The sequence below is a fragment of the Mustela putorius genome, unplaced genomic scaffold (assembly GCF_011764305.1).
Source record: "Mustela putorius furo isolate JIRA1106 unplaced genomic scaffold, ASM1176430v1.1 tig00003871_pilon_pilon_pilon, whole genome shotgun sequence".
Classification (NCBI taxonomy): domain Eukaryota; kingdom Metazoa; phylum Chordata; class Mammalia; order Carnivora; family Mustelidae; genus Mustela; species Mustela putorius.
Genome location: NW_025422023.1, coordinates 10,094,878 through 10,110,407, shown reverse-complemented (window position 1 = coordinate 10,110,407; position 15,530 = coordinate 10,094,878). Strand labels below are relative to the sequence as shown.

The following is a 15,530-nucleotide window of genomic DNA, read 5'->3' as shown; positions in this document are numbered from 1 at the left end:
TTCTTTAGAGTGTATTCGCTGTTCTCGTTGCTGTGGTCCCCGTGGTCTGGTTCTTGAAAGGACATTTCTTTATCTGCTCACAGCTGGTATCATCTCTTGCTGGGGTGGTTTTCATAGCTTTCTGAAGGGTCGCCCTAATCCCACTGTAAACCCCCACCGCACCTCTGTTTCTCCGTTTGGTCAGCAGCATCTTCTTCGGGAAAGTGAATCTGGTCCTTTCACCCCTTGAGCTTATGGTTGCCTCCAGGACACACATCAGAACCTTCCCAGATCTGATCCCTGCATCTTACTGGCCTCCCTTCCACTGCTCCTGGCTCTCTGTGCCTTTCAGTTCTTCACTTGAATTTTCTCTGCTCAACGCACATGTCCTGTCTGGCTGCCAGGTTCTGCCCTCTCTCTTTTTCTCTTTCCTCTTCTCTGAGGCCAATCGTCATTCCTCGGCTAGGCCTGCTTTCCCTGTGATACACACTCCTAACATTGCTCACCCCTCCTACTTAGCACTTATTACTGTTTAGAGTTTACATTCATTTGCGTGACTCTCTGATGAAGTCCTGTCTTCTCCGCAAGCCAGTAAGCTCCATGAGGGTGCACTTGTATCTTTTCTGCTGGGAGAGGGGTGGACCATACCAGCATGTAACACATACTATAGGTACTTATTACATCTTTATTGAATGACCATGATTTCTTCTTGCTTCACTCTTCTGCAATTCTATGGCACCATCTCATATAAGTAAGTCATATCTTCACTTATGACTTTCTCACTAGCCAGCCTAACTCTGTTTAAAGGATCTACCTTTACCTGAGCTCTTCCAGCTTTTAGGAAGTGTCTGGGCTTAGTCTCCTAGAAACCTTATCTGCATCCTTCTTTTCCTTCCTCTGAAAATCCAGGCCTCACTCTAGTGAGGAATCCTTGCAGCACTGACCATCTCTGCAAGGTCTCCTTGGTGACTTCTCCAAACCAGCCTGAGAACCTCTCACTCGTGAGCCTCCCCTACTACAACTCTAAAGGCATGGGATAACAGGGGCGCCTGGGTGGTGGTGTAGTCGGGGCCTCCCACTCTTGGTTTTAGCTCAGGTCCTGATCTAAAGTTAGCGGGATCGAGCCCTGCGTCGGACTCTGCACTCAGTTCAGAGTCTGCTTGGGACGGACTCTCCCCTCTTGCTCGCATTCTCCAAATAAAAAAGTAACTCTTTTAAAAAGCATGTGATAATAGTAGCAATGAAAGGGTGATATTTCAGTGATGTTGCCAATAATTAAGAGTCCTATATGAAGTTCTTCAGTGCCTCTTCAGTGGGAACTAAATTCATGGGTCTCATTGCTACAATTTACCATCTGTTCTGCTGTAATGAAGGAGTTACATTTATAAAAAATTTTATGATTATCAGGGTGCCTGGATGGCTCAGTCGGTTAAGTGTCTACCTTTGGCTCAGGTCATGATCCCGGGGTCCTGGGACCGAGCCCCGCATTGGGCTCCCTGCTCAGCGGGGTGTCTGCTTCTCCCTCTCCCACTACCCCTGCTGGGGTTCCCTCTCTCACTATCTCTCTCTCTCTCTGACAAATAAACAAAAATCTTAAAAAAAAAATTTACGATTATCAAAAATCACGATATAAGGACAAAGTTGCTTGAGTAGAAAAAAGGGGCTAGGGACTAGACAGTATCAGACTTAAAATAATGTTATTTTTCCTATAGAACTTTTTTCTAATAAAACTTTGTTCATTAGTAGCTATGAATATATTTATAAAACCCATCACTTTCAAAAAAATTAGTGTTTGACTACATCTACCATTTATTCTGGAATAATAGTCTGTTTTCCATCATTGCCTATACTGTCATTAGCAAGGAACCTTTCATACCATCCTGTTTCCTTGATTACCCATAAACAGAACACTAAGACTCCCAAACAAATCAGCTATTATAGATAACCCTTCTGTTATGCTGAGGGGCTAGTTCCAGATCTAGTATGATAATGGTAGACATAATGTTAATCAGAGTCCCTAATTTATCCAACCTGCTTTAAAAAACAGCTCAAACATGCCATTTTCTCAGACCTGGACACTTAAGCCTAACAATAACTTGTGTGCTTCGGTGTTTTCCCCTGAGTCAGGTGACGCAGGCCCAGTGTGTCAAAATAGAGACTGAATTCTACCGCCGCAGTCGCAGCGAGATAGTGGATGGGCAAGGCTATACCATGGGTGCCCTTTATTGGCAGCTGAATGACATCTGGCAGGCTCCTTCCTGGGCTTCTCTAGGTAAGTGTTGCTGCATTCTCTGCGTCCTTGAGAGAAAGCGACTCCAGGGTAGAGAGGCGGCTGACAAAGCCCCGGGGCCTGAGGATCAGACTAAACTGAGTAGACTCTGGCACCTAAGTGGAGAGGTTCCTCCCACAGCTGGTGAACTGTGGCCACCTCACCCACCTTCCTGGTCTCTCCAGGAGCCTTGGAGGCTGCCTTGTTGGAGTTGTGGGCTGTGCAGAGTCACAAAAGCCGGCTAATGTAGGGTGTAGATGCATGAAGATCTCAGCCATGTGTCTTATAATTATTGCTTATAATTTTGAATTTAATTAGGAGGAATTTCCAGGCAAAAGAAGCATTTACCTAAGCCTCTTTTCCTCTGTTTAGAAGAAGAATTCAGCCAAGTGGAATGCTGGCCCAGCCGAGTGTTAAAATGTTCTTTTTCCGGATTCCCTTTTAGGTTCATAAGGCCATCTTTATTTTTGCTCTGTTTATCTCTCAGGCAAAACATGTGGAGTCAGAAATTAAGATGGGAAAGGTTATCAGTTCCATCAGTTGGCAACAGAGAGATGACTGGCATGGTACCAGCAGTTTGAATTATTCTATTTTGATATATTTTTAAAAATTAAGGAGTAATGATGAATCTTTGGTGTTCACTAGTGGTGGTTTGAAGCAAAGTACAGTTAATAATGTACACAAGAATTTGGGGGCAAAAGTGAGGCAAGGTCCCACAGTAAAAAAGCCCCTTTGCTGGGTCAGACTCTTAAACCAGCTGTGTATACAGATCCAAAGGAGTCCATTACCCATGTGCTTTGATCAGTGTGCTGAATCACCTCTTGTGGTAAGTCGGAGTGTCGATCAAGTTTCTCCGACCAAACTGTTTATCAACACCAACCAGATAAAAGAATATTGAATGAGAATCAGCTCTAGACTAGGGAGAGTAGCCTTTCTGGGATGCTTAAAACTGGACAAAGAGATATTGTTCAGAGATGCTTGGACTCTGAACCTGCCTTCTTGTCTGTGGATGAGGTTGTGGACTCCTGAAGCAGAGTTTGGTTCGAGAACTGGGAGAACCTAGTCTTTGTTGATCTCGCCTTAAATGACTGTACTGCAGATTATTTTAATGAGTTCTTTAGAAAGAGTGAGTAGGGCGCCTGGGTGGCTCGGTGGGTAAGCATCTGCCTTTGGCTCAGGTCATAATCCCAGGGTCCTGAGATGGAGCCCAGCATCGGGCTCCCTGCTCAGCGGGAAGCCTGCTTCTCCCTCCCCTACTCCTCCTGCTTGTGTTCCCTCTCTTGCTGTCTCTCTCTGCCAAATAAATAAAATCTTTAAAAAAAAAAAAGAGAGAGAGAAAAGGCGAGTAAAGCCGGAAACAGAAGTTGTGATGGCAGAGCAAGAATTTGTTTTCTAAAGTCTAGCAGGACAGTGCCTCCATGGAGAGGTTTACCATCTTCTTGTACCTGTTACAGAAAACAGGTGCCAGGGGGAAGGCGTGACATGATATGCTCTGTCTGCTCCTGCTCTGGGCAGCCTCATGGCCTCTGTTTAACTCTACTTCGTTGGTTTAATGAATCTGGTGCATCTAGTGTGTGCCAGTGAGGGTGGGGGAACGAATGTGTCTCCTCTTACCACCTGAAAAGGGGATCCTTTAATATACAGGTGGGGATGGGGAATGTGATCCTTTAAAGGGATCATAGCTGCTTGGAATCTCTAGATTCTTATATATTTCCTTTTAAAAAAACTAGTCTCATTTTTAGTTACAATTTTGCAAATACAGAAATCCTCCTGGGCATTTTATTTTGCTTGGGTCATAAACTTGGACAGGTTGAGAGCTAATAGAAAAGCCAGAAATCACAGAACATCTTCAGCTGACTGCAAGATGTTAAATTGGTAGCCATACTTTGTCCCTGATGAGTAACTAGTGTCTGGCCCAGTGAGACCTTGTGCTTCAGTTGCTGTTCTCCTGTGTTCTGCATGTGGCCGCGAAGTTGGAACCATGCATGTAAAGTCTCTTCTGTAATGGATATCACACGCGAGCATCTCTAAGTTACCTCAGGTCTGAGCCATCTTCTGTTTATGAGAAAACTTTCCAAATACAGTTAATGTTTGAACAACATGAGGTTGAACTGTGCATGTTCAAGAAGATACAGATTTTTTGGGTAAAGACAGTACAGTACTGTAAATGTATTTCTTCTTCCTTCTGATGTCCTTAATAACATTTTCTTTTCTCTAGCTTGCTTTATGGTGAGAATACAGTATATAGTACATATAACGTACAAAATACGTGTTAATTGACCACTTATGTTATCAGTAAGGCTTGGTCAACAGTAAGCTATTAGTAGTTAAGTTCTGGGGGAGTCAAAAATGTATATGTGGATTTTTAAAAACATACTTTTAAATTTTTATTTTATTATTATTTTTTATATATGCAGATTTTTGACTGCGCAGGGTTTGGTGCCCCTAAACCCACGTTGTTCAAGGTCAGTGTTGTAAGTGTGAGTTCATTCTACAGGTCTAATATGGAAGGCTCTCCACCCCTCCCTGCTTGGTTTTTTTTTTTTCCGCTTGTTGTTTTTTAAGGGGAAATTTAAGAGTTGCAGTTGAAGTGCTGAGAGTTGAAATTTTGGAAAACCCAAATAAGTTGGTTCTATCTGAACTTCAAACCACATTTCCCATGTCAGCAGCTTACACTGAATTCTGGACACGATACTCCCCACCCCCCACCCCTTCCTCCCACTCTCCCTCCCCACCATCTCTCTGGAAGTTGTTCAGTGATGCAGTGCTTTGTGGGAAAGAGCTTTTTTGAAATAGAGGCATGGTGACATATTTTTCAGTTTGGGGGTTTAGCATCCTAGACTTGCCAGCAGGGCACAGAATTCATAGGTTCTCAACAGCTTCTAATTGTATCTGAGCAACTGTCATTAATTATCATCTGTTTGGATGTTCTCCTCGAGTCTGCACTTGCCAGCGGCATTTATGATAATGGTTGTTTTATTTCACTCAGAGCCTTTTGTGCTTATGGGAAAAGGAAGACTTTGAGTTCTAAATAACTCTTTCTGTCACCTTTTAAATTTTTCTTTCCCAAGTATTTTCTTTATGTTTTTTTTTTTTTTTTAGGTGTACCATACAGTGATTCGACATTTCTATCCGTTACGAAATACTCACCATGATAAGTGTAGTCAGCATCTGTCACCATACAAAGTTATTACAGTGTTATTGACTATGTTTCCTACAACTCTTATTTTTAAAAAAATTTTTAAAGATTTTATTTATTTATTTATTTATTAGAGAGAGAGTGCATGCGAATGGGAGGGGGAGAGGCAAAGAGAAAAAGAAGGGGAGAGTCTCCAGCAGATTCTGCACTGAGCTGCTGAGCATGGACACACAGAGCTCAATCTCATGACCCTGAGGCTGAAATCAAGACTTGGTTGCTTAACCAACTAAGCCACCCAGGCACCCCTCTCTATAACGCTTATAAATAAATATTTATGGTATCTTATACACTTGTAATATTTTCTTACAGCTACTAATATATGGACCACTGGGTGGGGTACATAAACAATGAATCTTGGAACACTGAAAAAATTAAATTAAATTTAAAAAACCCAGTTACTAATATATGTGATATTTTTATGGCCATGTACCGATTTCCCTCTTCATGCATATGTAGTGAAAAGGAATATTGGCACATCGAGCTCCCAGAAGCAGAATTATGTATGAAAAAGTGCTGCCTAGGAGTCCTGTCGGGCTCAGAGTCCTGCCTGTGGCATGTTTGCTTTACTACTTGAGCTTCCCTTCCCTCATTGTAAGGGAGATGTGAATGCTCACCTCACCAAGATGTGAGGGTGCCTCCAGGAAAAGGCTTGAATGCCCCGAGGCCTTAATGAAATGTGGGTTTGTAACCCTGTTGAGTCTCTCTGCTATGCTCTGTCCCTGGAATCATGACAAGTCAGACAGCTGGACTGTGGGCGAGATGACCCTGCCTGCTTGACCCTACCCATCTCTTAACTCGCCTGTTTCTAGAGTATGGAGGAAAGTGGAAGATGCTTCATTACTTTGCTCGGCATTTCTTCGCTCCACTGTTGCCCATGGGTTTTGAGGATCAAGACGTGTTTTTCATCTATGGTGTTTCAGACCTTCACTCTGACTGTAAGGCAAAGCTTACTGTAAGTTGCTTCGAGTTTTTTTTTCTAAGCCAGAGGGAGAGATTTTGCTCATAATTCTTTAGTTATTGGTTATATTTCTTCTGGGAAAAAGAAAAGAGAAATTGATTTGTATCAAAATGTTTCTAGTGCCTGTCGCAGGAAAGGGGCTGTCCTTGGACTCAGAATACCTTTACCTTCAGGGTAAAACTCTGCCATTTATCCCATGACCTTAAGGCTTAATGCCTTGGTGATTCAGTTTCCTCATCTGCGAATATCATATTTTCCCTCATCAGGCAATCCTGAAGGATTTCGATGGGCAGTTGAAAGCAAATTATAAACTGTAAAGTGCCGCTATAACATAAAGTCATATAATCACAAGAAGCTGGAAATAGCCTAAACTTGACAGAAAGGAATCCTTAAAAATGGCTTGTTAAAGTGAAAATCTGTAAAAGAATTCCGAACATATATGGAAAAACACTCCTGTATTTAAAACAATGTCAGGCAAAAATAGAGGGTAGAGACTCAGAGTCTCAGGCGGCTGCAGTCTGGAGAACACTGCAGAGAGGTCACGGCTATGGACTCCTGACAGTTCACCGGGTCCTGTGTCTTCCATAGATGACTTAATTTAAATCTCACGTCAGCCGTTGAAGTTGATGCTGTTCTTATTCTCATTTTCCATGTGAAAAAGCAGAGCCTTTGAGAAGCTGAGGAACTTGCTCTCTTATGAGCTCTAGGACTGAGTGGGGTGGGGTTAAACCCAGGATTCATAGGCTCTTAACTAGTTCTGCTATTCAGACTTTCATCTGTTATTCTCTTCAAAACAAAACAAAACAAAACCAAGAATGTTTGTTTTGGCCCTGTCTTGTTTCTCCCAGGTGAAAGTCCACACGTGGAGTTCGCTGGAGCCGGTGTGCTCCTCTGAGACTGACCATTTTGTCCTGAAAGCAGGGAAGGCCGTTCTCCTCTATAAGGAGCCGGTACCCGTATTATTGGAGAATTGTGGGAATTGTACCCGGCAAAGCTGTGTGGTTTCCTTTTACCTTTCAACTGACAGCCAACTTGGGAGCCCAACCAACTATCACTTCCTGTCCTCACTGAGTGAGAGCGTGGGGCTGCGCAAGGCATACATCACTGTAAGTACCAGTGGCCTGGGGTCCCCGTTGCCTTGCCAACATTTCCTGCTCCTGAGCAAAGCACATGGCCTCCTGCATTCTGGAGAATTTCCCCTTGATACTAAGTTTACCTGAGACTTGGGGAATGTTCGTCTCTTCCCACTAGAAGCAAAGACCAAAAGACTTTTTTTTCTATTTCAGTGTTTGTCCGAGCTTAGGGTTCCTGCCACTTCCACTAGCCCTTGGCCCCTCTGAAGTGGGCTTGAGCACAACAGGAAAAGGCTGCATGAGTCATCGCCGCTAACTGCTCCTGCACCATGTCCCAGGCTCTGTCCCCAGGCTTTCCTGCTTCATCCCTGAAGTATCATGTGCCACCCTGACAAGCCAGCAAACCTTAGTAGAGGGGGGACCAGGAATCCCCAGCAGAAGCACTCTGACTTGGAAGGCTTAAGGACAATCATTTAATTTAGGATATTTAAGAAAAATTTAAGTTTAAGGATTTAAATTTAAGGAAATTAAAAAAAATAAAATTAAATTTTTAAATTAAATATTTAAACTAAAAATTTAAATTTAAGGAAAGTCCTTAAAACTAAGGAAATTTTAAAAAATATCCCTCTACTCTCTTTGATTTATTGCTTCCAAGTAGCTTAATCATCAAATCTGTAATTGCCAAGAAAAAAATGGAATAACCAGCATGTGTTGTTATAAAATTTGTGCAGCTGGAGAATGTGGAATCTGTCTAGTTGGTTGAAAATCTCTCTTACCCTTTCCCCTACACATGGTGATTGGATGTATTCTCTAAGAAGTTTTATTCTCTATGTTTAATGAAAGTTACGTTTGTTTTAGACCTATAAGTCATTGAGAATGCTTCAGTGACAGGGTTTGTGTGTGTGTGTGTGTGTGTGTGTGTGTGTGTGTGTGTCTACTTAGAAATAATCATATGAAAACAGTCCTTGAAGTTAAAACATATCTTTCTAATTAATGTGAGATACTCACATAATGAAATATAAGTAATCTGTAACAGCTGATGTGGAGCAGCTGTGAAGGGAATACCATACAATCACACAGCTTCTTTCCAGAAAAATAACAAAAATAAAACCAAAAAACTCTGTAGCAGTTCAATTTGCAGGCTCTAGACTTAGGATTTCGAAGTTTTTTTCTCTTTCCTAAACCAGGCCTTCATTACCTTAGGATGAGTAGGTGTGGGAGAGAAGTGGGACTTATTCCCTTGTCCTGCATCATTTGGATTTCAGTGAGACTTGCCCTTCCAGAGGGATCTAATAATAGTAATAATAGTTAACATTTTCTGCAGGCTTACCATAGGCCAGACACTCAGGTGTGCTCTCCGCAGCAGGATTCAGGGAAGTTGTTTACCACATCTCCCTGAAGCCAGGCGACAAGTCTGACCCTGGGCTCTGCAGTCCTGTACAGAGATGAGACTTCAGATGAGAAGCAGGCCCCAGTACCCCTTCTGGCTTTGGCCGGGGAGCCGCAGTAGCCGAGGCTTCCCTGGCAGACTTGGCAGGGGGACTGGGGCCCGCCATGGGAATTGCATGCCTGTGACTGCCGTAGGGTCTTCACTGAACCCCTGGGCAGCATGGTTTGGGAATTTAACATCTGGCTTCAGATCTGAATCCAGAGAGATACCTGATACACCTTATGAAGTGTCTGTGCTGTTTCCTCCAAAGTACATTTTTTTGTTTATAACTCAGAACCCCGCATCATGTGTAAGTCCAAAATTACATACAGTAAAAATTGCATCTTGGAATTCTCTATGCCACACATCACGTCCAACATCACACCTTCGGTGTGGCATGTCTGCGTGTTGAGGTGTCACCTTTTGTGTCAGGCAAGGCTTTAAATACCAGATCACTCTCAGCAGGGTGCTCGCTCGCACTGAAAGAACCTCACAAACCCCAACCCTCTGGGGCACCGCCCAACCTAGCCTCTCCTCAGTGTGCACTAACTGGCTAGTGAACGACAGGGCTTAAATTACACTTGCCTTTGCTGATATTGTGTGGGATTTGCACATGTTAAAAGTGCTAATAACGTGACTTTCTGGTATTATGCAGCAAAAGAGAGGAGGCTGTAACGGTAGAGCTTTTGTAAATGCCTGGCAGGCAGCTGTCTAGATTGCTGGATCTTTCTAGAACAAGCTTCCTGGTGGTGCTAACTCCACCATACATCCTGAGAAAGTCATCGAAACTTCCCGGCCCTTATGCCAAAATGTTCCTCTCTTGGTCCCCGGAGAAAAGCTGTGAGAGATAATAAAGCTTTGAGCTTCTTGTGAAATATCCTCCTTAATCATTAGAGACTGACATATTTTACACTTAGCTGGAGATAACCATTTGGTAATTTTCCACAGCCTCAAATAAATGTCCTTTGTTTTTTGGTATTAGACAGTGCGCAGAGTATGAGACTTTGTCAGCGGAGCCAAAGCTGTAAGAGACACGCTCCTTGTTGGCCCACAGACACATTCTGATAGGCATTGTGGGTAGAATAAATAGGTCTCCCCTCATCGTTCACTTAATTTATCTTTTTCTTTCAGGCTATCATCTCTCAGCAAGGTGACACATTCGCTTTTGATCTGGAAACCTCCGCTGTTGCTCCTTTTGTTTGGTTAGATGTAGGAAGCATCCCCGGGAGATTCAGTGACAACGGTTTCCTCATGACTGAAGAGACACGGACTGTGTTATTTTACCCTTGGAAACCCACCAGCAAGAGCGAACTGGAGCAGTCTCTTCGTGTGACTTCCCTGATGGATATTTACTGAGGGGTTGCAGGTGGTATTTTTAGCAGACCCTGGAATAAAGCCTTTCTAAGGCACCGTCTGGAGCTGAAGACACCCAGAGACAAGTTGAAGAAGCTGGGAAGTGTGTCTGCCTGCCTCCACCTGTCTGAGTCATGACTCTGAAGAGTTTGTCCAGTGTGTTATGTCCGGGAAGGTTGTTTACTCCGGTGATATCCTCCAACAAGGCCGTGGTTCGGCTTTCTTCAGCCTGTGCCAGGCCTTTGATTTTAGCCTTCCCCCCACAGCTCTGGCACCATGTGACCCAGTTATAACCCAACCACTCTTCCTACCCAGAAAAGGAAGTCCACTCATAAAGTCCTGTCAGGGAATCACAGGAACATGACGACTGCAGTGTCTGTGGAGCCAAATTGGAAGGCTGTGAGGTTCGTGTAAGCCTCTCAGAGTTAGCCTTGAAAAATAGTGAATAATCAAAATGAAGCTGCTTTGTTATTATTCCCTGAGGAAATGGAGGTTCAGCTGGTACAATAGAGGGTTCTGGATAGTAGCCATATTGGTTGTTGGAAAGTTTGGGGAGTTGATTGTTGCCGTTTGATTACTTTTTTGGATAAGATTCTCTTTTCATTTGTGGGTTTTGTTACAAAGTATCGTTTTGACTGAGGAACCTGGCTGGCTTAGTCTGTTAAGCATCTGACTCGATTTCAGCTCAGGTCATGATCTTAGGGTCGTGGGACTGAGCCCTGAGTCAGGCTCTCCACTGGGTGTGAAGCCTGCTTAGGATTCTCTCTCTCCCTCTCCCTCTGCCCTTCCCCACATCTCTCTCTCTCTCTCTCAAAAAAAAAAATTTTTTTTTGACAGTAACAGCTTTTTTCAAAGTCTATTTAGAGTGATTCTCCTTTGAAAAATAAGCTGACATTGAAATGGACATCTCTGTGGTCACTCTGAAGATTCTTGAGTGTCCTAACATAAGTTGTTACCCATAATTATGTGTGGATTGTAGATGTGGCAAAATCCAATGTACTTCCCAATTGGAAATCCGTGAATTAGATTTATATTTGTTGACTCTGGCAGCAAAGTGTATTTCTTCTGGCTTGGGTTTAGATCAGTTTTACTGGACAACTGGATGGTTCAGACAGTTAGGTGTCTGCCTTCAGCTCAGGTCATGATCCCAGGGTCCTGGGATCAAGTCCTGCATTGGTCTTGCTCAGCGGGAAGCCTGCTTCTCCCTCTGCCTCCCTGATTGTGCTCTCACTCTCTCTAACAAATAAACAAAAAGATCTTTTTAAAAATAAGTCATTTTTATTAATATTGATTAATTGTAAGTTGCTATAAAATTATTTTATTATATATGATCATGTTTATAAATTATATTCATAATGAAGCCATTGGGGCAAAATGTTAATGGGTGGAGGTGTGCAAGAATTCTTTTCTTCTGCTTTTGCAACCTTTGTATAAGTTTAAAATGATCAAAAAATAAAAGTTATATAGATTGCATTAACAGTGTGATGTTTCATCTGTGGCTTGTTTAATCATTCCAGAAACATTCATTTGTGTCCATTTGTATGCTGGGCATTTGATTTCCCTTTAGCTCTGGCCAACTTTTTATTCTACTTGATAAATTGGGAGAGTTTAAGAAACCTAGGTTAAGGTACTTGAGTGGTTTTCCCTGGGAAGAATCGTGTAATTGGTTATGGAATGGAGTGGCAATGAGAGTTTGACTTGAAAATCAAGCCTAATTAGATATAGATTTGGTTTTAAACCTGAGAAGGTTTAGGTCATGATTCATTGACTAAAATGGCAATAAATGCAGGTGATCCAGGCCTCTCTTCAGTATCTAAGAGCTTCCTCATCTTATGTGTTCAGCTATTTCAATATGTTTATAAAAGTCTTATGAAAGCCTGGAGCTTGGGGATGCATCTTAGAAGATTTTTACTTAATAAATATATAATTTTCTTGTCAATGTTGAAAATCCTGTCTCCATTAAACTAGAGAATTTTCTAGGCCAGGCACCCTGTGAGGTGGGCTTTGAAATTGATGGACCAGAATTTATATCACAATTCTGCCTTTACCAGCTCTTAATCAAGTTATTTCACTTCTGTGTTCAGTTTTGTGATGGTGAAATGGAAATAAATACAATGCCCTTGCAAGTTTGTCTTGAAGAATGAATTTAAAATTTAACATGGGGACTAGGCCCTGTGCTGGCCCATAATAAGGGCCCTGAAAATGGAAGCACCATCCTGGGTTGGGGACCGTCCTGTCCTAGAGAGGGCTGGGCTTCTAGCCACACTGACACGGTTTGGAATCTGTGTGCTGAGGTTCTGAGGCGTGTAGGTTATTGTGAGCTTGGCTGACTGCTTGACCTGGGACTTGAATTGTCTCATTGGTAAAATGGAGATAATAATCTCTAACCCTCAAGGTAGTTGTGAGGACTAAACAACTGGAACAAAATAAATGCTAAGTAAATGGTGGTTGGATTTTTTAACATCATAATCATTATTATCCAATTAAAACATGATGCGAGAGTAAAAAATAAAGTAAATTTAAAGGCAAATGTCTTCCAGACTTTTTTTTTTTTTTTAAGTGGTCTCCATGCCTATTGAAGCCCAGTGCAGGGCTTGAACTCATGACCCTGAGATCAAGACCTGAGCTCTTACCAAGAGTCGGTCGCTTAACTGACTGAGCCACCCAGGCACCCCTCTAGACGTACTTTTAAGAGGGGAAGAAGATGGGCGCCTGGGTGGCTCAGTGGGTTAAGCCGCTGCCTTCGGCTCAGGTCATGATCTCAGGGTCCTGGGATCGAGTCCCGCATCGGGCTCTCTGCTCAGCAGGGAGCCTGCTTCCTCCTCCTCCTCTCTCTCTGCCTGCCTCTCTGCCTACTTGTGATCTCTCTCTGTCAAATAAATAAATAAAATTTAAAAAAAAAAAAGGGGAAGAAGATATCAGAAAATAATGAATCTGTAAAGGAAGAAACAATGAATGAATAGACAGGAGTGTACGTGGACAACAACTGGTAGAAGGAGAGGAATGTGCTGTTGCTGTATGCATATTATTTCTGTAAGAGAACGGTGACATCGGAAACAGTCTCCACAGCTCATGTGTGGCACTGTGTTCAGTCCTCTCTACCATTTTAATAGATTTTATTTTGCCACATGTACTGGGTCAGAGTCTGATATACTTACTCTCAGCTTTGGATTTCTGAGAAGACTTTTCTGCTAGTAGTTATGCAAACCTGAGTAGAATGGAAAGAAGGGGATGGGGTCCTTCTGACATGCTGGATGCAAAGCACATTCCAGAGAGTGTGAGATGAAGAGAAGTCCGTTCACAGGATTCCATCTTCTCATTTGAGAACGAAGAGGACAATAAAAATGGTAATTTCCTCATTCACATTCACTGTAACTCCTCTTGTTTTTTTTTTTCTTACTTGACTTTTCATTGTGAGAGGTTTTCAAACCATGGGAAGTCACTTGGAAAATAAATAGGAAGATTGTTTTCTAGGTTGGAAGGAAAGTGAACTGGTGCACAGGAGAAATAAAGCTGAGTTTCCCACACATTCCCAAAGTGACAGGGACCTGAGACAGAAAGAATCGTCCCCTGGGCTCTCAGGAAACTTATTCCCAACTTGGTAAGATTTCGGAAGAAAAACAAGTAGGCGTTATTTGTGCATGAAAATCAAAGCATTTCGAAATCTTTCCAGGCTTCTTGTTTTGTAATAGACTGATCAGAGGGTATCAACCACTTGATGGTTGATAGTGTGTAAGGCCCTAAAAATCACAGGCAAAACCAGTATTAAGACACATCTATGTTCTGACTGTAAAGCCTGTTTAACTTGAGAATTTATTCATTCATTTACCAAGCATTTATTATTTATTTAGCAAGCATATTACTGAGCATTTATTACCAAGCATTTATTTATCATCTGAGCAGCAGGCACTGTCCTTGTCCCTGGGAGTATTGCAATGACAAAAGGCAGTCAAGTCTCTGCTCTCACGGACTGTCCCTGGTAGGGGTGTTGTCAAAAACCGACCTTTATGCTTCAGGGCCAAAAAAGAACTCAAAGACAGAGTTTGGGATGAAGAACAAGAGCTTTTTTGCTTTGCCCGGCAAAGGAGACTGCAGCAGGCTATGGCCTTCAAAAACTGTAAGCCTCCCACACCCACCCGCAGGAAGGGCCTGGGGTGGGGATGTAGGGAGATACAGGATCTAGCTGGTCTAGATAACAGGAATTGTGTGAGCAGCCAGCCTCGTGAGTCCTGTTAATTCTTCTCAGGGTGGGACTGGGTTCCTAAAACAAAAGGCTAAGGGTGGAGAGGTTTGTGGAAGAGAGGAAATAGGCTACTTTATTTTTTATTTATTTTTTTAAATTATTATTGATTTATTTTAAAAATTGTGTTTATTTATTTGACACAGAGAATGAGCTGGGGGGAAAGGCAGAGGGAGAGGGAGAGGCAGGCTCCCCTCTGAGCAGGAAGCCCGATGCAGAGCTTGATGCCAGGACCCTGGGATCATGACCTGAGCTGATGGTAGACGCTTAACGACTGAGCCACCCAGGCGCCCCTATTTTTATTTTATTTAAATATTTTATTTATTTAGAGCGAGTGAGCAAGGGGGAAGAGCAGAAATGAGGGAGAGAAACTCTCAAGCCAACTCTATGCAGAGCACAGAGCCTGATGTGGGGCTGGATCCCATCACCCCGAGATCATGAACCGCGCAGACATCCAGAGTCAGACGTGCAACAGACTGAGCCACTCTGGAGTACCCCCCAAAAAGGTTACTTTAAAATCGAGTTCTGCTGAAGCACAAGTGCAGCTATTTTGGTTTTTGTTCAATATCATGCTTTTAAGCAGTTTCAGGGGGAGACAGACAATAAGCAAACAGACGAATAAGGCCATTTCAGCAGGGACAAGACCTATAGGGTTAATGTGACAGTGATGGCGGAGCAGTGTGAGATAGGGCCGTCTCATTCAAAACTTTAGGTTTTGTTTTGAAAGGTTAGGATAAAATACAAAGAAAGGTTAGGATAAAATACAAAAAAAGAAAAAGAGTTTTTCAGTTGAGAAAAGAGCCTTTAAGACCTTCCCTGTGGTTAATCCTTAAGGAAGGAAAAGCACAAGAGCAGGTAGTTAGCAAGGTTGGACTTCGGACTTGAGTTTGTTAGGCTGAGGCTGGGCAACCTCCCAAGACATCTTTAAGCCTTGAATAGGGGCCAAATCAGGAATGTGCTTTGCAGAAATAAGGGTCTTGCATCCCTGTGTCAGATTTTATCACTGCCTCTCCTTCTATCTCAGTAATGG

The 15,530-nt window shown here is 42.7% G+C and overlaps 1 protein-coding gene across 3 annotated transcripts in view; it reads left to right on the top strand.

Moving 5' to 3' along the window:
• Positions 1-11,733, top strand: part of MANBA (mannosidase beta) — a 122,884-nt gene extending 111,151 nt beyond the window's left edge. For all 3 annotated transcript variants that reach the window (XM_004748157.3, XM_004748156.3, XM_045067051.1), the window contains 4 exons: positions 2,107-2,251; positions 6,257-6,399; positions 7,254-7,511; positions 10,039-11,733. In XM_004748157.3, coding sequence (XP_004748214.1) covers positions 2,107-2,251; positions 6,257-6,399; positions 7,254-7,511; positions 10,039-10,263 — 771 coding nt within the window. In that variant the 3' untranslated portion in view covers positions 10,264-11,733. The remainder of the gene's footprint in view (positions 1-2,106; positions 2,252-6,256; positions 6,400-7,253; positions 7,512-10,038) is intronic.
• Positions 11,734-15,530: the final 3,797 nt, after the last annotated feature.